Here is a 22,558-nt window from a genome sequence, read left to right as displayed (position 1 = left end):
GAGCCTGCAGGAAGGGTACCACATGAGGATGTCTTCCCTGTAACACACAGCGTTGAGATTGCAGGCAATTATAACAAACTCAGTCCAATGGTGCTGTGACACTGCCCCAGACCATGACGGACCCTCCACCTCCAAATCGATCCCACTCATTCCTTCGACGATTAACACGAATCAGACCATCACCCACCGGTGAGACAAAACCGTGACTAGTCAGTGAAGAGCACATTTTGCCAGTCCTGTCTGGTCCAGCTACGGTGGGTTTGTGCCCATAGGTGACGTTGTTGCCGGTGATGTCTGGTGAGGACCTGTATTACAACAGGCCTACAAGCCCTCAGTCCAGCCTCTCGTGGACAGTCTGAGCACTGGAGGGAGAGATTGTGCATTCGGGCAGTTTTATTGCCATCCTGTACCTGTCCCGCAGGTGTGATGTTCAGATCCTGTGCAGGTGTTGTTACACGTGGTCTGCCACTGCGAGGACAATCAGCTGTCCGTCCTGTCACCCTGTAGCGCTTAGGCGTCTCACAGTACAGACATTGCAATTTATTGCCCTGGCCACATCTGCAGTCGTCATGCCTTCTTGCAGCATGCCTAAGGCATGTTTTCGCAGATGAGCAGGGACCCTGGGCTTATTTTTGGTGTTTTTCAGAGTCAGTAGAAAGGCCTCTTCAGTGTCCTAAGTTATCATAACTGTGACCTTAACTTCACTAGGGTAGGGGGAAGCAAAATATATATTTTTATTTGTGATGCAACATTGTTCTTACATAATATAACCACATACAATTTAAATAGCAAATGTCTGATGTACTGTGCCATCCCCATGGATCAGTACTAGAGGTCGACCGATTATGATTTTTCAACGCCGATACAGATTATTGGAGGACCAAAAAAGCAGAATACCGATACCGTCCGATTTTTTTAACTTATTTGTAATAATGACAATTACAACAATACTGAATGGGCACTTATTTTAACTTAATATAATACATCAATAAAATCAATTTAGCCTCAAGTAAATAATGAAACATGTTCAATTTGATTTAAATAATGTTGATAGGCTTGAAATCATAAACAGCGCAATGCTTGACGCACAACGAAGAGCTGCTGGCAAAACGCACGAATGTGTTGTTTGAATGAATGTTTACACGCCTGCTTCTGCCTACAACCGCTCAGTCAGATACTTGTATGCTCAGTCAGATTATATGCAACGCAGGACACGCTAGATAATATCTAGTAATATCATCAACCATGTGTAGTTAACTAGTGATTATGATTGTTTTTTTATAAGATAAGTTTAATGCTAGCTAGCAACTTACCTTGGCTTACTGCATTCGCGTAACAGGCAGTCTCCTTGTGGAGTGCAACGAGAGAGAAGCAGAACGTTATTGCGTTGGACTAGTTAACTGTAAGGTTGCAAGATTGGATCCCCGAGCTGACAAAGTGAAAATCTGTCGTTCTGCCCCTGATCGAGGCAGTTAACCCACCGTTCCTAGGCCGTCATTGAAAATATGAATGTGTTCTTAACTGACTTGCCTAGTTAAATAAAGGTATTAAAAAATGTAAAGGTTTTTATTTTATTTTTATTTTTTAAATCGGCGCTCATAAATACCGATTTCCGATTGTTATGAAAACTTGAAATCGTCCCTAATTAAAATCGGCCATTCCGATTAATCGGTCGAGCTCTAATCAGTACACTCAGACATGCAAGAATCGGACAGGTGTCTTGTACACCATGATTATTATTTTTATTGCTACTGCTCGACTAAAGAAATCTCAATCGACCAACAGCCTATCGACCAAACAATTCACCAAATCGACTAAAATGGGTCAGGCCTAGTAGAGTTGCAAGTAATTCGCTTTAAAACAGCTACATTTAGTCTCTGCGGCCAAGAGGGCCACTAAACTTTCAGTTGGAGGCCATGCTATTGGACACACCCACTATCCCTCCCCCTACGCTTCCTTTGCCACCACTGTTGAAAAAAACTCCTAGGGGAAACGCTGCTAAACTAAATTTGTTGTAGGATGTTTGAGTGACAGGTGGGCAAAATACACCCTGAGCAGAAAATGCCTGACAGAACCACTGCAGCCTTCATAGTTTCCTGTGGGTGATGTCACCATGGTCACATCAAGAGAGAAAACATCTCCAAATCCCTTGTGGACAAAACAGGCTCCCCGCCACATTAAGCGGCGCAAATCCAGCGCTGGCTGCCTTCCTTTTGATCAGGGCCCAGAGCCATTCTGGGTGGGGTCTGTCTGCATAGCTGAACTGGGATGACCCCCAAACTCCTAGCCACAGCGCTACACTGTCCGACTGTCTGACTGGCCAAGGCTGGAGGGAGGGAGGGAGGGGGTAGGACTCTCCAGTAAAAACCCAATGGCCTTGCAAACTCCGACGGTCCAGCTTCCACAGTTTGTGTAGTAGGAGTCTTGCTGCTGCCATCCTCAGCCACACCCTAATCCCTGCTCCATTGCGCCACCTGGCTTTTCCAGAAAGTTGGCCTCTGGTTGAGTTGGGTGTTGTACACAACCCAATAACACCATTTGCTAGAAAATACCATATTGGAGAGTCCGTAAAATATATTATATTATATCCAGTATAGGCTATCATAGAAGATTTCATGTGTGAAAACCGAAACGTTTTTCATTGTTGCAATCTGGTCGTCCCTGTGGCTAAAGCTATGTTGAGGCTTAACGGCGTACACCATATGTTATGATATACCGGTATTGATGCAGGGACTGGTTTGGGTTTTTACTTTACCTTCTGTACCGGTATTTGAATGTTTGGTTTGTTGAATGTGATACGCCATTTGTAAATGTCAATTTTTATAGTTTACTTAGCTACTTGAGTCATCTCTCTCCGTGCCACACAGACCTAGCCACGCCCCCTGTCACTCAAGGAGTGCATTTGACGTTCCTTCACCACGAGACACTTGCATTCAGTCTGCATGGTCAATGCAGAACATGCAACAATGTTGATGACAACGATGCCGTTTTCACTTTGCGTCTTAATATAAATCCACTAGCGTTTTACAAATGACATTATTAGTTCATGTTTCTTACATCAGCAAACAGCTAGTATTACTTTTCTTAGCAAGTTGCCCTAAATCTTGTGAGATGCTAATAGCTAGCTAGCTAATAAATGTACTGAGTTAGAGCAAACGCAGCTAGCTAATACAACCTGATAATACCAGTGATGGCGTAGACCTAAAATCAGCTTGTTGTTTGTGCAACAGTATCTTCTAAATCAAAGAGGAATATGCAAAGCAAGAATATGTTAGATACATGAAGTAGCTAAGAGAAAACATGCAATGTAGCCAACCAAAGCTTATAGGGTCCCCTAGGAAACACTTTAGCTCCTACCCTGTCACAATAACTCCTCCCTGGCATTTTAATTCATTGTCATCTCAAACACTGTATTCAATGTACCCACTATTACATTCTAACTATAGAATTAGACTAGTCATTCCATTTTCATGATTCCAACAGTTTTGCTCTAATTAGCAAGTCAAATCGCACGCAATTGCAACATTTGGTTAAAAATAAGTCCTAGATGATTTGTCCATATCATGCAGCCCTACGCAGCAGTATGGAAATTCTCAATTGAGCAATGGTGTAAAGTACTTAAGTAAAAATACTTTGAAGTACTACTTTAAAAAAAAATTTGGGGGGGGGGTATCTGTACTTTAATTTGGATTACTTTTACTTCATTACATTCCTAAAGAAAATACTGTACTTTTTACTCCATGCATTTTCCCTGACACCCAAATGTACTAGTTACATTTTGAATGCTTAACAGGACAGGAAAATGATCCAATTCACGCACTTATCAAAAGAACATCCCTGGTCATCTACTGCCTCTGATCTGGAGGACTCACTAAACACAAATGCTTTGTTTGTAAATTGTTAGAGTGTGCCCCTGGCCATCTGTAAATACATTTTACAGATGGCCAGAATTTGAAATTACTTCTACCTTTGATACTTAAGTACATTTTATCAATTGCATTTACTTTTGATACTTAAGTATATTTAAAACCAAATACTTCTACTCAAGTAGTATTTTACTGGGTTACTAACTTTTGCTTGAGTAATTTTCAATGAACGTATCTTTACTTTTATTCAAGTATGACAGTTGGGTACTCTTTCCACCACCGCAATTGAGTGCAGGAAGTGCTGAAATGTGTCTTGTTTGAAGTTGAATTGAACCGTATAAAACAATCAGAATGGAGAAAGACTTACTAACATCACTGAGAATGGATGTGTTGCCACCCTGGGATCATTTACTACTCAAAGCAAAAATGTACAACTATTATTTAAAAAAAGAAAAAAAAATTGGAACCAACCATCCAATTTCTTTTAAATACCGTGATAATATTTTGGCCATATCGCCCAGCCCTAGCGTATGCTGGCAACAGTTAGTTAATAGAGTGGGGGGGTGTCTATTTCTTTGTTTATAGAACACGGAAAGGGTCAAAGGTGAAGCAGGTGCGAGTGGAACACACCAATTCCAGACGAGACCGGAAAATATGCACATGGAATGGCCTGGGTCACAGCAGACCCAGAGTTCAATCTGCACAAAGACTAATCCAAAACAAGAGAAAGGTTGAAAAACACAGCTTTAAAGTTAAATGGATGTGCCTCCCCCCAGAAATTGGCAAATGTTTTACACATAAAACATTTCTCATCAGCTTTTACAAATGCCCTGATATAACCTCTACTAGTGTGTACACTAACAGGTTTGTTATGAGGATGTATTCACAGGCCTTAGGTGTCAGGAACCACATTTTTATGGACCATAAACATTCTTATAGACAGTAAACACTGCATCACTTGCATTGTAGACCTGGTTATCGATGGAGCTGAAACAGGAAGCAATCTCAGAAACGTGTGACGCAGGGACGACTTTACATGCCCTTTTATCTCAAGAGACAACAGGTTGGCTAATTGAAAAGCATGCAAACATAACCAGAAAAAGCAACAAAATCTACACTTATTTCATAGCAGGACAGAGGCAACATATATGTTAGATTGTGTATGATTTCCAAAGCCTTATAGGTAAGAGGGTGGTGAGATCGAGGGTATAGGTATTACCTCGTTTGTGAAGCCATCCCTCCTTCACAATGACTACTTCACCCATGGTGGCCCGTGGAAAAATGGGGGGAGGGGTTCTGTCCGCTGAGGTGGTCCCACAGAAGGAGGCGTCACTCTCGTCCCCTTCACTCAAATCAGGAGCGGTCTAGTGCTGGGGAAGGTTTCAGCCAGCACTGTTTACCTATTGGGGAGGTTAAAAGACAGACGGACAAGGAAGAAATGCATCCTAGTTCAAATCCAGCAAATTACACATTCTTAAGTGCTGCAAATATTAAGGTAGAGTGAGAGCAACATTTAGAGACAAAGAAACAAGAATTACAAAATGGCAATCAGTGCTTATTGCGCAAAAACACCAAGTTACTTACTATACAAAGCACTTACAAAATCACCGTTAACAAAATGTTAGCAATGTTAATATAATTACAGTTTTACTACACATAAACGGCAAATGAAATGTTACATGTTCCTATTTCTGTCTTGTAGCATCCTCTTGAACAAGCCTCTGGTATTTGTTAGTACAAGACCCTTACTGTAACTGAAAGCACAGGGACATAGAACTATGCAGATCCTTTAGCAGCTGTCAAATCATTCTACTTTGTTATGGCTAACCCCACTTATCCCTCCATATATCTCAACACTGGAAATATTGCTTCATTATCATCCCCTGGATATATATTTTGTGCAATGCAACATGTATCACGTAATGGAATTATAATCAAGATGGTTCCCAGGTTAGGTCAGGTAGTTAACCTGATATACACCTGGGGCTGAGTGAAATTTCAGCTTTATTTTGGTAGGCCTAATAATTATACTATTGTACTGTAACTACACTATGATCACAATACCATGATTCATATTAGTGCAAAAAAATAAGTTTTCATATAATTGTAAAAATATCCGTTAGCAAGCATTGAGGGGCTCGATTTGTGCCTTTGTTTCTGGAAATCCTGCCCCGGACTGCAACCCAATGATATTAAAATAAAATTGCACCACTGTTTATCGGGGTGAAATGAAAAGGCATGAAAAGAGCTTATTGAATGCACTGACAGAAGATCTGCATTATAGAGAGGGTAATGCGGGATCACATTCTGATACTGCATTGTCTTCGTACAGCAAGTGCATTCTAGTGATGGGGGGTATCAATACAGTTACATTAAAATCGGGATATTATTTGTCAAACATATCCTAGTTTTTGAAAAAAAATCAAGGAAATTCAAGGACACCATCTGTCAAGCATGGTGGAAGCAATGTGATGGTCTGGGGGTGGTAAACTGGGAGATTTGTACAGGGTAAACGGGATCTTGAAGGAGGAAGGCCATCACTCCATTTTGCAACACCATACCTAGTGGACAGCGCTTAATTGGAGCCAATATCTTCCAACAGGAACAATGACCCAAAGCTCCAAACTATGCAATAACTATTTAGGGAAGAAGTAGTCAGTCATCTGTTATTCTGTCTATTTTTATTTTACCTTTATTTAACCAGGCAAGTCAGTTAAGAACAAATTCTTATTTTCAATGACGGCCTAATGGGTTAACTGCAGAACGACGGGGGTTTGAACTTGCAACCTTCCGGTTACTAGTCCAACGCTCTAACCACTAGGCTACCCTGCCGCCCCTATAATGCAGTGGCCAGCACAGTCACCGGCTCTCAACCCTATTGAGCTGTTGTACCATACAGTCAAGCTGCTCCCACGTAAGAAGTGCCAATCAAGCCAATATAACTTTTGGGAGGTGCTTCAAGAAGCATGGGGTGAAATCTCTTAACAAATTGACAACTAGAATGCCAAAAGATCTGCAAGGCTGTAATGGCTGCAGATGGAGGATTCTTTGACGAAAGCAAAGTTTGAAGGACACAATTATTATTTATAACCTTGTCAATGTCTCGACTATATTTCCTATTAATTTTGCAACTCATTTCATGCATGTCTTCATGGAAAATTTCAAAGTGACCCCAAACTTTTGAACGGGAGTGTAACTTTGTGCAACCAACCAAATTGACAATGAAATGTGAGTTATAGAGCTGTCATTATCATTGAAAGCAAGTCTAAGAGGTAGATCTGTTCTGTGTGTGCCATTTCCATAATTCCCGTGCTTAAGTTTTGCGTATTTTACTTTGTTTTTTACACCAGCTTCAAACAGCTGAAAATAAACATTTCACAGTGGTTTAGATGGTACAATGATTCTCTACACTATACGTGCTTGTTCTGTCAAACTAGTTGAATTTTAGTAACCTGGAAATGGCAGAGCGATTCATACATAGTACATCTTTAAATAAGGAGACAATGTTTTCTGCACTTATTTCCATGACTGATACAAAAAAAAAAAAAAAAAAAAAAAAACATGGCTCTCATCTGCAGCAGTCATGGTGAGGAATATGTTTGGAACATCAAACCGCAATATGAGAAATGCCATACATATCGTATTGACACCTAAGTATGGTGATAATATCATATTGTGAGGTCTCTGGCAATTCCCAGCCCTAATACATTCCAGATGTACATTTTCTGCACATCTTTGCAGATAATAAATAACATGTGGTTCCTGAGACAGAGATGTCATCCAATGACTTCCAAGTTCCCTCCCCACTGCACTACATTGCACACTCCATCTAGCATCTACTAACAGTCTTTACTTTGCACCTTAATTTTTTTGATCTACCTATCAAGTATCATTTCGCCTGGAGTAAAAAGAACAGGTTCCAACAGTGAACTGCTTAGAAGGCCAACACAAAGACCGGACATTTTTAAACATGCATGCTCCTTTGTCGACCATAGCCCACCAGATTATTTGTTTGAGTAAATAACGAGCTGCCAGATACAGGTAACTGCCAAAATAAATGAAAAACATGGAGTAAACGAGGGATGCAAAATACTCTACATGACCAATAAGTTTGTGGACACCTGCTAGTTGAACATCTCATTCCAAAAGTATGGGCATTAATATAGAGTTGCCCCCCCCCCCTTTCCTGCTTTAACAGCCTCTACTCTTCTGGGAATACTTTCCACTAGATGTTGGAACATTGCTGCGGGGACTTGTCCATTCAGCCACAAGAGAATTAGTGAGGTCGGGCACTGATGTTGGGCGATTAGGCCTGGCTCGCAGTCGGCGTTCCAATTCATCTCAAAAGGTGTTCGATGGGTTTGAGGTCTAGACTCTGTGCAAGCCAGTCAAGTTCTTCCACACCAATCGCATCAAAGCATTTCTGTATGGACCTCGCTTTGTGCACAAGGGCATTGTCATGCTGAAACAGGAAAAGGCCTTCCCAAAACTGTGGCTGAAATAGCCAAATCCACTAATTTGAAGAGGCGTGTGTGTGTGTGTACACAAAAGTTTGTTTTTATTGCGGAACAGAGAAAGTACAAGTAAAAGAACAAAAAGGATCTGGCAGTTATAGCACACATCATTTTTGTAGCCATTTCCTAGTGAAAGCCTTTTTACTGGCTGCCAGTAGAACCTTCAAGGGGTACTTTTCTCCATTGCGTAAGTTCAGGTATGTCACCCAAGTACAAAGAAATTCATGTTTGTTCTGTCAAATCCCATTATTTTTCCAATGTTCGATCTTATTTCTCCCCAGTAAGTTTTGATTGCAGAGCAGGACCAAAAGATATGAGAGTGATCCACCCTTGATAGCCCACATTCTCTCCAACAACGGTGTAGGGAGCTAGCCTGTTTTGAGTTCAGTTTAGGTGTTATGAAGAAATAACATTCTTCCAACAGAATGCTCTCCATGACCTGGAGTTGGTGGAGCTATGTTGAGTCTCTAATATGTTCAACTATGTTTCATCAGTTATTTCAATGTCAAGTTCCTCCTCCCATTTCTTTTTAATATAGTTTAGAATATTTCTTTGAGGATTGAATAACCAAGTAAAGAGGTTGTTGTTTTTTACTCCAAGTTGTATGCGTTAGTGAATACTTGGATTAATTTGAGGTGCTCGAGGTAGGGTTGCACATTTTGGGGAATATTCAGTTGTGGAAACTTTCCATGGGAATTAACAGAAATATATGCAAATTAATATTAATACAATTTAAATGTAATGTTTTGTGCATTGATACATTTACCATAGCATATGGAGACAGAATCATAAACCTTTCACCTTATCATAAGTAGACAATTGCAAATTATTAAATCCTTCCAATAGAAATGAAACAATTTAGTTACGAATAGAACTTTAATTTAGAGAGTTGACTCATCACATGATTTCACTGAACAACAAAAGGGAATATTGAATAATGTCCAATGATCCATCGCATCACCCAAAATCATCAACATACATCTGTAAAACTATAGTTTCAAGACTAAAGCTTTGGTTGTCTGCCTCTCAGGCTTCCATGTGTCCTCCCTGGACCTCAATGTCCAGCTCTTGAACATCAGACTTAGGACTCATCTTCACTATCACTTTCCAACCTTGAGGATGGCTTGTTTTCAGGCTCAAAAACCCAAAAATGTGTAGGTCAGCCTGTTGCATGCTTTGGTGTGTGTTCCCAAACAAGGACCAGTTGCGCTCTGAGGCAGCTGATGTTGGTGGGATTTGGAGGATGAGGCAACTGGGGAAAGAGCCTCAGATCCATCCACGAAGTCACTTCCACCAGGTGGCTGATGAGATATGTTGGCACGACTGCCATATTGCATCTCCATCCCAAAGCCCTTGCTTGGAAGTGTACTTCGCCAGACTGCCAAGAAACTTTCCCTCATCCAGGCCAAGGTGGCGAGACACGGTAGTGATGACACCATAGGAATTGTTGATCTCTGCACCAGACAGGATGCTCTTACCAGCATACTTGGGGTCCAACATGTACACTGCGGGGTGCATGGGCTTCAGGCAGAAGTCTTCATGATTTTTGATGCATTTCAGAACTGCAGTTTCCTCTACTTGGAGCAACCGTGAAGTGGGCAGGGCAGTATGGATTTCTTCTCTTACATCTGCAAGCAGAGTGAATATCGGATAGGATGGCATTGTCTCCCTCAATCCATGTAATGGTTACTGCTATTGGTTTCAGGAGTTTGACTGCTTACTACTCTCTCCCAAAATACATCCAGGAGGATCCTCTTTAAAAAATATATTTTTTACCCCTTTCTCCCCAATTTCGTGGTATCCAATTGTTAGTAGCTACTATCTTGTCTCATCGCTACAACTCCCGTACGGGCTCGGGAGAGACGAAGGTTGAGAGTCATGCGTCCTCCGATACACAACCCAACCAAGCCGCACTGCTTCTTAACACAGCGTTGGAGCAACCGTGAAGTGGGCAGGGCAGTATGGATTTCTTCTCCTTATCTGCAAGCAGGTTTGATGCGCGCTGTGTTAAGCAGTTCGGCTTGGTTGGGTTGTGTATCAGAGGGTTGTGTATCCCTGGTTGAGGGGTGGCGATGTAGTTAATTACAAATGAGTAGATAAAGCATGTCTGGTTGGAGGAGTGTATGCTGGGCGAAGAACATTCAGAAATCTCTTCCAATACACATCGCCTGTGAGCAGAGGTGAACCAGTTGCATTCACAGCTTGAGCAAAACATTCATTAGCATTTCTCTGATTACGTTCTTCCATTGAGTAAAAAAAAACTGATTCCAGGAGGACCATGAGCTGTTGCTACCAATAAGGTGTCTGATTCATCATTTTCACCTCAAATAGAAGTAGGGGGTCTTTTGTCAGAGGTTGCTTGTTGTGAGCGCTGAGGTAACTTAATGCACTTAGCCAGACGATTCTGCATCTTTGTTGCATTCTTCACATATGATTTGGCACAGTATTTGCAAATGTACACAGCTTTTCCTTTTACATTAGCTGCAGTGAAATGTCTCCATACATCAGATAGTGCCTGTGGTATTTTCCTGTAAAGATTAGGGGAAAAAATACAATTCCATGTACAGATACATAGTTAAGCAATTTAATCTAACTCCTTTGTAAGATAAATGTTTTAAAATTAATCATGTATGGAAACAGGTGAATTAACACTCAGCTAGCTCAAGCAAGCTAAAACCCACATGTTAGCAAAAACTAGCTAGCAGAAATTGTTAACAAGTTAGAAATAATTTAAACACACTTTGCAGTAGGCTACTATTTAATAGTGAAGACAAATGTCCTAAAATATATATTCACCCCACCCAGTATTGTTATCAAAACTTACCAGAAAGCATGTAGTCCTTGGATCGGACAGTGTAGTAGTGTGGGCTCAATAACGTCTAAGTGGGCAAAATCTTGAGAATCAGCTGTATATGTGATGGATGAGTGCACTGTGCATGCAGAGGGTTGCAATTCCATTGAACTGGGGATAGTTTAACCAAGATATGCCACAAGAACAAGAATTGCCTTGTGTGTATCCCATTAAAAAAAAAAAAAAGTGTCTGCCTGTTTTGTATGAAAGCAGTTTGATCCCCATCAATCAATTCTGGGATTACATCTTCCATTCTTTTGGCTATTATTGATGAATATAGTTAATAAACCGTGTTAAGAATTGCAAATTGGTCTAAAGGAACTGCATTCCTTCTTACCTTTACCCTCTTTTGGGATTACAGATATGATGGCTTCTCTCCAAGATGGTGGAAAACCCTCCCGCAAAGTCCAGTTAAAAATAGGCCTTAAGGTGTTAGTTGTTCTCTGAAGGCTTTGAACCATTCTAAAAATAAAAAAGGGAAGCCATCAGTGCCTGGGGACTTGTTTACTTTTAGATATTGCTTTAATAATTTCTTCAGTAGTTACTTCCGAAGTTAGTTATCATTTTGCTCTGCCCCAATTGAGGAGAGGTTGTTTTGTTTTTTTGTTTTTTTAATAATCTATTTTCTGTGCCTCTGCGTTCTCTGGTTGCTTGTACAGATGTGTAATAGGATTCAAAAGCATTCTGTATTTCATCCAATTTACATGTAATCTTTGTTTTGAAAATGCTATTCCGTGCTTGTTTCCTGAGTCTCCATGCTAGTAATTTCGTTGCCTTTGAGCCTGCTTCATAATACCGATGTTTCAGGAATCTGAGCTTTTTCTCTTCTTCACTATAAATCTGGTCAATTTCTTGTTTTAGCCTTGAATCTCTCGTAATATGAGGGTCTTTGTAATGACTGGGGCCGTTCTAAGTTTAATGTTTATTGTAAATTCAGCAGTTTGTGCTTTAATCTTTTTCTTGAGAGATGTGGCTATGATCTTTCCTCTAATAGCCGCCATAGCTGCATCCTACAATGTAGCAGGAGATACTTCACCGATATCATTATTCTCCAGATAGACGTTCAATTCGGTCTTTACTGATTCCTTGAATGCTGGATCTCACAGCATGCTTGTATTAAGCCTCCATAGAGTATTTCTTGGTTTGCTATCAGAGTAAGGAAAACTCCATTATGATCTTTCATTTCTGACAAACTCAAAATTAACTGAATTTGGGATCAAGATTGCAACTCCCCTTCTTTCCATATTGTAAGAAGGAAAAAAAAGTATTCCTATATCCAATTTTCTTGAGTTTCTCGTGTTCAGGTGTGGTTAAGTGCGTTTCCTGACAGAATAGTATGTCACCGCCCTCCCGTTTCATCTTTGCTATTACCTTACTTCTCTTGATGTCACTCCCCAGTCCGTTTACATTGAGACTTATGACCTTATATTCCCGATGATGCATCAATATAAATGAAAACCCTGTGCACCATATCTGCCTGCTTAACATGAGCCTAAAAATGAACAAAAAAAAACAAGAACGATAATGTAAACCAAAGTGGGGAAAAACTTTGGTATTTGGACTCCCATGTCAAAGGACTGTCTCTTGCCTCTGGGGTTTGAGGGGATGAGCCTGTCCGCAGGTGGTACCCCTCGCTCAAATATAAAAATGCGTAATGCAGTCGCGAACAGGACCTGTTAGAACCAAAAATATTTTGGAATTCACCGACGTGTATAAGCGACAAGTGAAAAGCGACAAGTATATACAGTGGGGCAAAAAAGTATTTAGTCATCCACCAATTGTGCAAGTTCTCCCAGTTAAAAAGATGAGGCCTGTAATTATCATAGGTACACTTCAACTATGTCATAGTCTGTTAAATCCGATTCAGTGTCTTCCATCTTCTCGTTGGAAATGCCTGAGTCTCTCGAATGTGAACATCTTCTCGCCGAGGTGATTTCCCGCTTTCCTTGACACTGCTTGCCGAAAATGATCCATGGGATCTTGGGATCTTGGTGGGGTGCCGCTGGGGGAGGGGGTGAGGCCAGAGCATGGTGTGCTCTCTCGATCCCCAGGTCAGTGTTGTCTTCAAGTATTTCTTTGAATAGACCCTCCACGAATTTGGGCATAGAGTCTTTCTGCGCCCTCTGCACGGAATAAAGTGTTGTTTCGATGTGAAAAACCTTTGAGTTCTGTCACTTTTGCCTGTAGTGCGTGATGGCTTTTCAAAGACTGTTCAAGTATTTTCTTGACTGCAGTGTTCCATGTGTCCATTTCCCCAATGCGCTGTTCTGCATCCCCCATTCTTGTAGATATGCTGTATAATTTTGTTTGTCGAGTCTGGTTAATGTCCTTCTTGAACTCAGTTATTTTCATACATCTTCTCGAAGTTCCTCTCGTAAGCCTGTGAGCGCCTCGCGCAATTCCTCTATCACCTCACGAAATGAGGGTTATTTTGCTGTTGCTAGCTTATTTGCGCTAGCATTAGCCATCTGTTTCGTCGACGATTATATCTTCTGCGGTCTTGTTACGGGCTACTGTTGAAGCTCCACAACCTTTTCCTATTTTCCATTTTGTGTACGTTATTATAATGCTTAGAGCAAATACTTGAGGGGGGGAGAAATACCCAACCGATGTGCTGTACGAAGAACTAGGCAGACATTTTCTAAACTGTCACCAGAAGTCCTCCTTTTGTATATATTTAAAGCAGGTGCTTCCACACAGGTGTGATAATTGAATTAATTAACATTCTAAGGATAATTTATAAAAACGCCCAGTTGCCCATTACTTTGGCAACCTTGGCTAGAAGCTGTTCAATGTTGGTGTGGGCATAACCTAACAGAACGGTATGGGTATATAAATGGTTACTAAAATGTTGAATGCAGGGCGCTGATTGGCCAGCTCATTCTCCCCAAGACCGCTGATCCTCGCAGGGAGATGGCATGTTCTATGAGGAAATAGCAACCATTATTTTTTTTATAGTCTGTTTGAGGTGGGGTTAAGTGTCAACATTATCTGGGTGTGAGTTAACAAATTCATATTAAGAGATTCACTGGGCAGTTACTTTAACACAAAAAGGTGCATGTAATCTCCCCTCAGTAGAATATTAGGAAAGTCTACTCTGGCCCTGGGATGGCCTTTGATCTGTGCAGGACAAAGGGTCAAGTGGTTGTCTGAATGTAATGTCTCCCTGGGGAGTTAGTTTGGTTCACCAGGGAGGTAGTACAGTGCGCCCAAAGGTGAAAACATGGCTTTTTTGTCTGCATTGAGGCAAGCAGGAAGTCACAGTGACCTTGCAGTGACCTTTGTTGCTTGGAAGCACATGGAGCCCCAGTGTTAAAACACTCATGCTACATAGCAGAGGAAGAAGGCTGACAGGACTACCTAGAGATTTAGGTGAGGGAGCCAGGAAGGGGGGAGAATGCGAGTTGTTTTTCATTGCTTAGACTTGGTGGGAAGCTGTCCATTAACATAAACACCACACTAAAAAGGTCTTGCAGTCCTGTAATGTCGTCATCCAAAAATGTATTTTCCAAGCTATAGCACACAATATTTTACATAAGGCAGGTTTTTAAAAAGGACCAAAGAGTTGTCTGCTTGAGGTTTTTTCGCAAAGGAAAAAAATATTGCAATACTGGTATCAATCACAGACCTAGGTATACGTTAGAGCTGTAAATTGCCAGGGACCTCACGATATGAACGATACTTCGGTGCCGATACGCATTGCAATTCTCAATTCCATACTATGATTTTGTGATTCGATGTTCTAAAACAAAGCTCACCATAATGTGACCCATTTCAAGAAACTAGGCTTATGGCGCACGTCACAAGAAAGGTATGAAGTTTTCACTTGTATGCATTTTTGGGCAGAAATTCCTTCTGGAACATGTGAACTTCCATGCCATCTATAAATAAATAAGTTAAATTACGAGCCTAGTTGGTTTAGCAAAGGAAAAATACAAACCTTCCCGCTAACCATGATTGTCTGAGAATGAGTGGGCTAGACATGCCGAGAGAGGAGTTTAGATAGAAGCATGCTACATGGCAGACCAATCTATAACATGTGCTGCTCAGTATGTGTGGATAATCTTACCAACCGTGGCTTTTGAAAATGATCATGAAGAACTGAAAAAGTTGCGTTACTGCTCAACATTGCTACCCTGAAGCTAATAGCGCTGTCGCAAAGCTCTGTACTTTCTGGAGGATGATGGTGCCATACTGACTGACTCTGAAAATGAATCAGACAATAAGGAAACCCCTGATTTAGGTAAAAACATTTTTTTCATTTAACCAGACATTGTAGTCTTCCGGTGACAATGGAGGGAAGAAAAGATGTCATCACAGAAGAAGAATGCCAGGTGGAAGCAGAGAGATGATTGCTAAATGTGGAGAGTCCAAAAAGATAACACAGAAAGAAAGTTGTTGTATAACACCCATCTCCAGATTACATCTTCTAACTAAAGGCAACGTTTACAGGTAAGGGTCAAGCTACATTTTCAGATTTTGTATGTTTCTAACATTGCAAGTTAATGTATACTGTTAGCTAGCTGGCTCGCTAGCTAACGTCACGTGTATGATCTGTGAGTAATATTATTTGGACATCAGAAAATCCATTTGTATTGTTAGATATAGCCTAATGTTAGCTAGCTCACATTGAACATAGTTGGTTAGCTTTAGCTACCTCCAGATTCATGCATGGTAGTATTGCCACATTCAAAACTGGGAACTCCGTTAAATCATGACATCAGTGATCTTGAGGTTGGAAAGTCAGAGCTCCAGAAAGTGGCCCGAGTTCCGAGTTGGATGACAGTTAGATTTTTCCAAGGAAGTTTTTTTTTAATTTTTTATTTTTAGTTCCCAGTTGCATTAAGAGTTAGGATTATGGTTCATTTAGGATTATAGCTACATTTAAAAAACTTTTTTTTTTTTTATAGAAGACTCCACTATTCAAAACCATTTCACTGTACTGTTTACACCTATATACTGTGCAAGTGACAAATAAACTTCGATTTTATTTGATAGTGTGTTTACCAGAGACAGTAATAAGAACACGACCTGCACCAAAGTCAGATTAGGATATAGGCCAAGGACTAGTTTGTATTTTTACTACATTTTGATACGACTTACATCACTTTTAGTCTTGAAATCGTTGGTCGTTCACTACACGGTTTAAATAATGCAAAAACAAAGTGTTGGAGAAGAAAGTAAAAGTGCAATATCTGCCATGTAAGAAAGCTAACGTTTAAGTTCCTTGCTCAGAACATGAGAACATATGAAAGCTGGTGGTTCCTTTTAACATGAGTCTTCAATATTCCCAGGTAAGAAGTTTTACGTTGTAGTTTTTAATAGGAATATTTCTCTATACCATTTGTATTTCATATACCTTCGACTATTGGATGTTCTTATAGGCACTTTATTGCCAGCCTAATCTCGGGAGTTGATAGGCTTGAATTCATAAACAGCAGAGCTGCTGGCAAAACGCACGAAAGTGCTGTTTGAATGAATGCTTATGAGCCTGCTGGTGCCCACCATCACTCAGTCAGACTGCTCTATCAAATCATAGACTTAATTATAACATAATAACACAGCAATACGAGCCTTAGGTCATTAATATGGTTGAATCCAGAAACTCTCAAAAAAATTTATTCTTTGTGAAATACGGAACCGTTCCGTATTTTATCTAACGGGTGGCATTCATCAATCTAAATATTCCTGTTACATTGCACAACCTTCAATGTTATGTCATAATTACGTAAAATTCTGGCAAATTAGTTCAATGAGCCAGGCAGCCCAAACTGTTGCATATACCTTGACTCTGCATGCAATGAGCGCAAGAGAAGTGACAATTTCACCTGGTTAATATTGCCTGCTAACCTGGATTTCTTTTAGCTAAATGTGCAGGTTTAAAAATATATACTTCTGTGTATTGATTTTAAGAAAGGCATTGATGTTTATGGTTAGGTACACGTTTGAGCAACGACAGTCCTTTTTCGCAAATGCGCACTGCATCGATTATATGCAACGCAGGACACGCTAGATAAACGAGTAATATCAACCATGTGTAGTTACAACTAGTGATTATGATTGATTAAGTTTAATGCTAGCTAGCAACTTGTCTTGGCTTCTTACTGCATTCGCGTAACAGGCGGGCTCCTCATGAGGCAGGTGTTTAGTGTTGGACTAGTTAACCGTAAGGTTAAAGATTGCAAGATTGAATCCCTGAGCTGACAAGGTCAAATCTGTCACTCGTGAAAAAAATGTAAAGAAAATAATGCAAAATCACCTTTTTTTTTAAATGACATGCTTTATTTATTTTTAAATTCGGCCATTCCGAATAAAATCGGTCAACCTCTAATTCCAATATGCAACTATCAATTTTCCCTCATCTATCATCCCTCATGTCAAATTTTCCCCCCAGAATGGGATGTACAGTATAATGAATCTCAGACAGACCTATAGGCAGACCATAGGAATTACCTTGAAATTATCCGGTGATGATAACTTCAAAAGGAACCTGGGGGGCTACAGTGAGGGCACTATTGACTGGGACTAGCCAATGAGAACAGAGGCGGTAACAGGTAGACCAAGTCCAAGGGGGAAAAAAAATCTGCGGAATACACCCTTTCCATCCCCCGTCCCCCTCCCTTATGTCTGGCTCTTTGGAATGCACTGAAAGAGAACAGTGTTCCTGTGAACTAAAAAGTTGTCTTTGATTGGTTCCAAATCGGTAATGGAATTTCTGCAATTGAAATGGCTACAATGGGCAATCATAGTAGTCACAAACCACAGATTGGTTCACAAGTTTGGACAGCACAGTCGAGTATAGTTCAGTACACAGTAGAGCATACTACATTTGAGTACACTAATGTACTGTACTCTGTTCTACTGTCCAAATTACTCATCCATAATTACACATTTTTGTATAGTACAGGCATCCATGAAGAAATTCCATTATCGCAATTCACTAATTGTAGTTCAATAACCAAAATAGATTGTGTCAATGTCATCTTTCCCGCAGACGTCATTGAATCCTAATTCGGAGCAGATATTTAGTCAAGTTTTTGGAAACCGTGAAGGAGATTTCACCAAAATTCTGTTACCAAACTGAGCATCTGCACAGTTCTCCCAGTAAATATATTTTTATAAATGTTTCAGTATAAATTAAAAGTAGTCCTCGTGCATAGAGTTGCATGGTTTGCTAAACTTTGAAATCAATGTTTTTTGTTTGGCATACATTTTAAGTGACAAGAGGTTCAGCGCAACTTCGTTATTGTGTAAGATTTATTTTTTAATTTTTTTAAATACTCACACCTGTGGACACCAAGCAAGCTGCAAGCTAAAGCATGCAGTCCAACACATGGGACCACAAACATATGCAGTAAACACATCCTTTTCTCACAATAACACCTATAGGTTTTGATACAAATGGTCATGTCAAGCGAACAGGCACACACAAAACCCAGTGCTACCATACCAAATATCACACAAGAATGGCTCATACTTGCAACACACACCCCTTGGAATCTCACACGGACAACCCCTCCTGGTTCAGGCACATTGCTACCAACCAGAGCATTCCTCCCTCTTGAAGCTCGCCCACCCACCCAGTCACTGCTGCTGGAGGAAAATGGACTGGGCCCGTGGCCAACACACTCGCTCCCTCAAAAATAAAATACAAATAAAAACTTGCTTACTCAAAACACACGACAGCACTCAAATGAACCCAATTCCCTCACAGCTGGTCACGTGGCCAAGCCAGAGAGGGAGGGGAGAAGGATGAAGTGTATGTGAGAGAGGAAGACGGATACAGGGAGATAATGGTGGAGGGGAAAGGAGGGAGGTGTAGAGGAAAGAGGCCCCTTAAGAATGCCACCACCCCTACCGCCAGCCAGGTTCAACATTTGTGCCCTCGCTCATGGTGAAGTGTGCACCACACGCCCCAGTGTCAGGCAACCTAGAAAAGCTGCTGCAGAGAAGAGAGAGGGAGTGTATAAAAGACAGCAGGAAAAGGTGGTTAGAGGATGGCCTCTTCCACATGCCACGCAGCTGCACCCTTATGCATCCACAGCTGGGATTTGGGGCATGCCAGTGGTCATGCCTTAGCATTACCTAACATGTGGCTTGCTGCAGAGAGCACTAAGTAGCAGGGTTTTATGATGACTATGGTTCAATGGGTTCATCCCAGTGGTGGCACAGCGCTCGTGTGCTCTTCAAAGTACAGGTGATGTTGGCCGCTTGAAAGGGACGTTAGCAGGCATCGTGTCGACATTGAGGGATTCTGATGACAGTGTGGTCAACGACTTGAGTCAACGTGACAAAAGCATTTCAGTTTGTTTTCACCATTTGATCATTTATGGGTAAATCCATTTGAATTCACTTTGACAGCATCCCTTTTGATTTAAAGCGTTCCATACATGTTTGCCCATGGCAGTGGTCAGAAAGTGCATACCCCACCCATGAGACATCCATGTCTTCATCACTGGAAAGGATACAGTTGAGTTTGATATAATTTAAGCCTACAGTGTTAAACTATTATTTATTTTAAAATGTTTTGATACGTTTTTTTTTTTTTTTTTTTTTTAACTTACAGCTGCAAAATGTAACTTTTTGGGCAACCTGTCCAAAGTCACATAGAAATGTTCACATAGAAGTGTTATAGATCTGTCAGTCATTGAAAGCAAGCCTCAGAAGCGGTAGATATGTTCTGCGCACGCTATATCTATACTTCCCGTTCTTAAGTTTCATTTTTGCGTCATTTACTTTCATCGTTGTACACCAGCTTCAAAATATTTTTGGTTATGGAAAAGATCATTCACAGCAGTTTAGATACAACGATTCTCTACACCAGCGGTCCAACCTTTTTTGCACCACGGACTGGTCTCATATAGTCAATATTTTCCTGGACAGGCCGTCGAGGGGAGGTCACGATACGGACCAGGACATCGATTAGGCCTATAAGTTTAGTATAGACGCTTTTTCATAACATTTTAGTTCAAGTAGGTCTAACGTGATGATATAAAATCAAAGTGCATATTTTATATTTTCTCTTAATGACCATTTAATAAAAACACTAACTCACCATGTCACTGAATCAGTGGGAGCCCTGAACTTGTTTCCCAGCAACAAGACGGTCCCATCTAGGGGTGATAAGGGACAGAGTGACACTATCTCCTATGTCCAGTCTACTCTGTAATTTTGTTTTGGTTGCAGTTACTGTGGAAAACCGCAGAGATAGGATGTTGGAAATGAAAGCAACTTTCTCCCCTGAAGTAACAGATGGAGTTCATTGAGCAGGTTGAATACGTCACAGGTAAGAGTTTTGCAACCCATTCAGTCATTGACATGTGCTGCCAGTGGTGACTTTTTTTTTCTTAAAGAAATCTCTGCAGCAGTCTCGTAGCTCACACTCTGGCAAGCCATCTCCCCCTGGATAGCCATCTGACTTGTGTATAAGAGAAGGTGTTTGTGCTCTGCGTCCACTTCGTCACAAAGCCGCCCAAACAGACATGAGTTAAGGGCATGTGCTTTGACGTGATTGATAACTTTAACATCATTCAATACAACGTTCAAGTCAGGTGACATTTTTCGGCTAGCTAGCATTTCTCTGAATGACAATGCACAGACTCACATTTAGGCACAACCTCTAACCCGGGTAGTGAAATCAGACAGCCGTCCAGTCATGGCAGCAGCCCCATCCATGCATACGCCAACACATGACCAATCCAATTTTCCTGACATGTAATCATCCAAAGACTTGAATAGTTCTGCGGCCGTTTTAGTCGGCAGGGACAGCACACACACACCACATCTCCTCATGCGTGTCATCCTGAAATATATATCGCATTTAAACAAGCAGTATTGCCTTGCTGTCGACGTCAGTAGATTTGTCAAGCTGGATTGCATACCACAGTGAGTCGTTAAGCCTCTAACAATTATGCCTCAACGTCCTCCGCTATTTCATCAATTCGCCTAGTGACGGTGGTAGGTGAAAGAGGAACCTGTGCCATCTTTTTAGCTGCAGCCTCTAAGAGTTCACGGCAAATGTCCTTAGCAGCAGGTAGAATCAACTCCTCGCCAATAGTGAAAGGCTTCTTGGCCTTACCAATACAGCTAGCCAGTAAGTATAACGCTCTGTTTGTTGATGCGGTGGCTTTCAAGACTTGCTTCTGTCCAAGTTTTCACTCAAATTTCAACAGGTTTGTCTTTAAGTGCAGGGTGCTTGGATTCAATGTGCCGAAGCAGTTAAGGGCGTCATTGCCCATCTCCACATACTACGCACCGGGGGCTTGGAGCATGCGAGTCACCTTTAGTAATAAAACCATATTTTAGGTAGGACTCATATTTTGAGGCTCTTTTTTTGCAGTCTCGGGCTCTGCATTAGACAGGACTTTTATCTCCCTTACCCCTTCTGAAGAAGCTCTCCAGTGACGTTAGTTTTTATTCATGTCAGCTAACGTAGCTAGCCAGTACAAAGTTGGTGGGCAACACAGCTCACGCAGACCGTGATGAACTCGCAGTGCGCGGATTACTCAAATTCAAAATCTATAAACTGTCGTGGGCGTGAGATATTAAAGTGGTGAGAAAAGGACCAACAGACCACACCAAGTTCAATGTTATTACTGCACAAATACAATTTATAGGCTATGTAATTATTTTACTGATAATTTGTATTTATTTTATTAATAATCCTTTCCGTGCAGCCATGTAGCGAATGTGCTGCGGACTGGTACTGGCCCGGTGGTTGGGGACCGCTGCTTTACACTAGATCTGCTTGTAGGCAAACTACTAGAAATAGGCAAACTACTAGAATTTTAGCAACTGGGAAAGAAGTGGAGCTATTTCTGCATAGTGCATCTTAGGTCTAAGCACTTAAATTGCAATATCTACTATGCTAATATATACAATTGTTTTAAGACTGTCAAATTCATAATTTAGCCATTTGATTTAGAATTTTAAGACCCCTGTACATATACAAAAATATCTTGAAATAATTTGATGAACATTGAATTTGGCCTTTATTGCTATAGCCCATTGAAACACATTTAATAACATTAAATTGCAAAACAGTCCAAATGTATCCTAAGGAACAAGGTTTTGAAGTGTCTGTCCTAAAGTGCCTTTAGAATATACACATACCCATCACCTTACTCCACAGTTTGTGTTACAGCCTGACTTCAAAATGGATTAAATATATAAAAACGCAACACGTAAAGTGTTGGCCCCACGTTTCATAAGATGAAATAAAAGATCAGAAATGTTCCATACAAACAAAAAGCTTCTCTCAATTTTAAACAAATTTGTTTACATCCCTGTTAGTGATAATTTCTCCTTTGCCATGATAATCCATCCAC

At 40.8% G+C, this 22,558-nt stretch overlaps 1 protein-coding gene across 14 annotated transcripts in view; it reads right to left on the bottom strand.

Annotated features, from left to right (window-relative positions):
* Nucleotides 1-22,558, bottom strand: part of LOC110522300 (RAC-alpha serine/threonine-protein kinase) — a 61,292-nt gene that overhangs the window by 21,008 nt on the left and 17,726 nt on the right. For 10 of the 14 annotated variants that reach the window (XM_090232927.1, XM_021600588.3, XM_021600586.3 and 7 more), the window contains one exon: nucleotides 5,086-5,266. The exons of 2 other annotated variants lie outside the window; for them this stretch is intronic. In XM_090232927.1, coding sequence (XP_090089053.1) covers nucleotides 5,086-5,131 — 46 coding nt within the window. In that variant the 5' untranslated portion in view covers nucleotides 5,132-5,266. Of the gene's footprint in view, nucleotides 1-5,085; nucleotides 5,267-11,568; nucleotides 11,694-22,558 lie in introns of all 14 variants that reach the window. 2 more of the 14 variants (XM_036975887.2, XM_090232928.1) reach the window with 1 other exon arrangement.

This window comes from Oncorhynchus mykiss, chromosome 4 (genome assembly GCF_057628025.1).
Source record: "Oncorhynchus mykiss isolate SJ-2025 chromosome 4, ASM5762802v1, whole genome shotgun sequence".
In the NCBI taxonomy this organism is placed as follows: domain Eukaryota; kingdom Metazoa; phylum Chordata; class Actinopteri; order Salmoniformes; family Salmonidae; genus Oncorhynchus; species Oncorhynchus mykiss.
Note: the sequence above shows the minus strand (reverse complement) of the source record. Positions and strands in the feature narration are given on the sequence as shown.